The 3,668-nt window shown below is 32.0% G+C and overlaps 1 protein-coding gene across 1 annotated transcript; it reads left to right on the top strand.

Annotated features, from left to right (window-relative positions):
* The first annotated feature begins 484 nt into the window (after positions 1–484).
* On the top strand, positions 485–3,234 carry LOC130591807 (uncharacterized). The gene is made up of 9 exons (XM_057395736.1): positions 485–751; positions 832–868; positions 1,083–1,139; positions 1,213–1,275; positions 1,399–1,508; positions 2,161–2,352; positions 2,441–2,533; positions 2,614–2,697; positions 2,824–3,234. Exons 1-9 carry the CDS (start codon positions 485–487, stop codon positions 3,232–3,234), a joined length of 1,314 nt encoding a protein of 437 aa, XP_057251719.1.
* Positions 3,235–3,668: the final 434 nt, after the last annotated feature.

Below are 3,668 nucleotides of genomic sequence, written 5' to 3'. Positions count from 1 at the left end.
AAAAGAAATTGTTGAAGAGGAGGATGCATTACAACAAAATGAACCAAGATCATCTCAAGGTGCAACTCCATCACCAAGTGATGTGGCAGATATAGAGAACATAGATTATGCGCTCCTTGAAGCAAGAAGTGATATCGGTGATATGATTGTAGATGCTAACGATGCAAATCTACCGAACGATTTTGATGGGAATGAAGATGATGATGATTTTGACGATGAAACTGAGAGTGAGGGTGATAGTGATAGTGACCAAGAGAGTGATGATGACTATGACATTGCTTGATTTATATTTATACGTCTTTTTTTATCTTACATACTTGGAAAATGAATTAATATTATTATGAAATTTTGATTAGTAACCAATGTTACTAAATTGGTTAATTTACCATCTGTTTTGCATGTTACCTTTTATATAGGATTTATTATTCTGCATAATTTGTCTATGGAAATTGTTTTAGAATGACAATAGGTGGAGGAGACCAACATGAAGCATGCTAATATGAAACTGAATGAGTATGAGCAAAAGAGACTTATGAGAATTCAAGACAATAAGTCTATGATGGAATCCTTGGGTATTAAACGAATTGCCTCCTCTTTGACAAGTTTGGTTGATAGTACAAAAGAGAAGAGGAGAAAAGGGAAGTGCAAAGATCTTATTGATGATGATGATGATGATAAGGAGTATGTTCCCCCTGATGATTCTATGGAAGATCAACTTGAGAAAGAAGCTACACTTATGGTTTCAAAAAAGGTATTTACATAGAATACTAATTGATATGTCTTATAGAAATGTCATTTGTTTATATTATTTGTTTATATTATTATTTTCAGACTAAGAATCCTGATATTAGAAAAGAGCGTAAAAAAGGTAATTTCATTCCGCCAATGTCAATCCAGTTTCCTTAGAATGAATAAGAATCAACGACAAGCAGCTGGGAAGTGAAACATACAAATCGTTGTCATCGGCTTTAGAAATCGTGCAAAGAGGTCAATCTTCTTTACTTAGAATAATATATCTATTTATTGCATTGATATAATTTTATATGTATGTGGAATACAAGTAAATTTTGTCATAAATGCAGCCTTTAGTAGTCAAGAACAACTGGATGAAGATCAAGAAAATGTTGATTTAGATGAAGGTATAAATTATTTTTAGTTAATATCATAAGCATAACCTATATACATCTTAATTCTTCCCCCTTTATGGTGTAGATATACCACATCAGAACGCGGATAAATCTATTGGCACTAATGAAGATATTGAAATGGATGAAGGTATAAGATTTTACATATATTAGTCCATCATAACATACTATTTTTGTTTTTTTATATCTTTTTCATGTAAGCTTATGTAACTCTAAGTGACATAGATATCTTTTTCCTTTATCAAATTAATAGGAAATCAAGATCTAAATGTTGGTGATAATATGGGAACAAATTTTGACCAAGTTGGACCAATTGGAAATGAAATTGACTTGGATGATGCATCTCCTAATCAATTTGATGAGGTGATTCACATAGCAGAGCCCTTGTGAATATCGAAGGGCAAAGTAATGCTGGTATGAGTTATTAGTCCTTGGTCATGGTAATAGAGTTTTTTAATTATTGAAACCCCAACCTGATATTTTAATTCATATAGGGAACATTAGTGTTGTTTTTATCTTCTATTTATTTATAATAATCAATAGTATGTTTTGTTGCATATTTTTGGACATCATTAATGTCACTAGCTACAGTTAGCAATCATTTTCTTTAAGGTTGACTTGCTTACATGGTTCTGCAACATATGCTTATTTTATTGGAACATTTTAGGTGCTATTCGAAAAACAAGAGGAACTGTATATTGTAGAAAGCTTACGTCATTACCTCCCGGGGAGAAAATTAATGTGGACTTTGATGATGACGGCAATCCAATCGGTCCTCATTCCTCATTATTTGCTTTTTTTATTGGTGAACAAGTATGAAATCGTTCCGTTTGTCCTGTACAAGTCAAAGTTTGGGAAGAATTCAAACCTGAAACATTAGACCATTTGTGGACTTGTATTCAGGTATTATATATATATATATATAATAATACTTGTGTATATTTATATATTATTCATCCTGTTATGTCACTTGCCTGCTAATTGATATGATTTATTAATTTTGTTTGAAATGAAGGAAAAATGCTCATTTGATGATCTGGAGTTCAGGAAAGTATTTGTCATGAAAAGGCGTTTGTTTAGAGATAGTAGGCACAAATTGAAGAAAAAATACTTTGATGATCCGAAGCTCAAAACAAAAGAGCAACGTTTGAAAAATAAGCCTCCAGACATGAACAAAGCAGATTGGAAATACTTATTGAGCATTGGAGTGATCCTAATTTTAAGGTATTCAAATTTAATTGATCATATATAAGCATAAATACACTTTGTTAATGTGCTTAATTGTTTACCTTTAGGAGAAGAGTCAAAAAGCAAGTAAGAGTAGGTCATGTCAGAAAATGCCTCACTACAATGGTACTAAGAGTTATGCTCGCTTGAAAGAAGAAATTGTAAGTAACTCACATTGATGAGTAAATGATTGTCCTTTTACAACAAATTAATTTAATGGGTTGTAAATTTGTAATTGTAGATGAAGAAAAATGGAGGGAAATGTACGCGATTGGATGTGATGGTTGAATCCCGTACGAGAAAATCACAAAAGCCCGTGAATGAGGTGACTTTAGCCCATAATATAAATGCAGTAGTAATACATATACTTTGAGCGATTTTGTATGTGTTTATTTTTAATACTAGAAAAATTCTTATTGGTACCATCCAACTCATTTATTTTTTCATGTAGGATGAGATGAAAAAATTAAAAGAGCAAAGAGAAGAAGGACTAATTGAAAAAACCGATGAACAAATTTTTCAAGATGTACTTGGGAAAGATACTCATGGATACTTACGTGCTTATGGACCTGGTAAAAGTATCACAAAACATTTTCAAGTGAAGCCTTCACAATTGGATCTTGCCCAAGAGGTTGTTGAAGTTAAGAAAACAGCTGAGCAAGCAGTTCTGGAGGCTAAAAAAGAAGCACAAGAAGCTAGAAAAGATGCTGAGTGTGCAAGGAAAGAAGCAGAAGCAGTTAGGAATGAGGTTGATGCAAAAATTACAGCAAATAATGAGGTTTGGGAGAAAAGGCTAAAGAAAATGATGGAACTTTTTGGGCTAGATTCTACTGTCGACAACAATTCACATAGTGCCAACTGAAAAACATAAAGTAAGTATATTTTTTATTTAACTTATACTTCTCTCACATTCGAACATATTATATCAGTTGACTATACCAAGCATGAAAATACCTGTTCAACAGCTTTCTCCAGATAATAAAATGCTTGCTGAGATGATTGAACATAGTCATTCTGCCAAAACAAAGTAAAGAATACTACATATAAGAATTTTCTTTATTTGAGCGAATCAATTTCAAAGTTAAGATGTCTATATGAATCCAAACTTTGCAGCAATCAACAGGGACTGTGCTTAAATTGATGTCCATAAGCATTTACATTACAATATCACCACTTTCGACCTATACTAAGAAAATCATAATTATTCAAAAACTTTCAGAGACTAGAAGATAGTTCAAAAGAGATTAGCTACACTACAATTCTCTTAAGACCTACAAACAAATTAAGCTATCAAAA

Source organism: Beta vulgaris, chromosome 6 (assembly GCF_026745355.1).
Source record: "Beta vulgaris subsp. vulgaris cultivar EL10 chromosome 6, EL10.2, whole genome shotgun sequence".
Taxonomy (NCBI): Eukaryota; Viridiplantae; Streptophyta; class Magnoliopsida; order Caryophyllales; family Amaranthaceae; genus Beta; species Beta vulgaris.
The sequence above is the reverse complement of the archived record's forward strand: the minus strand, read 5'-3'. Positions and strand labels throughout refer to the sequence as shown.

What these genes read in the sequence shown, in the direction of transcription:
- LOC130591807 (XM_057395736.1), top strand. Translation starts at nt 485, where the DNA reads ATGAAGCATGCTAATATGAAACTGAATGAGTATGAGCAAAAGAGACTT. An exon ending in CACTTATGGTTTCAAAAAAG is followed by an intron (nt 752 to 831) that starts GTATTTACATAG and finishes TATTATTTTCAG; the next exon opens with ACTAAGAATCCTGATATTAG. An exon ending in AGATATTGAAATGGATGAAG is followed by an intron (nt 1,276 to 1,398) that starts GTATAAGATTTT and finishes TCAAATTAATAG; the next exon opens with GAAATCAAGATCTAAATGTT.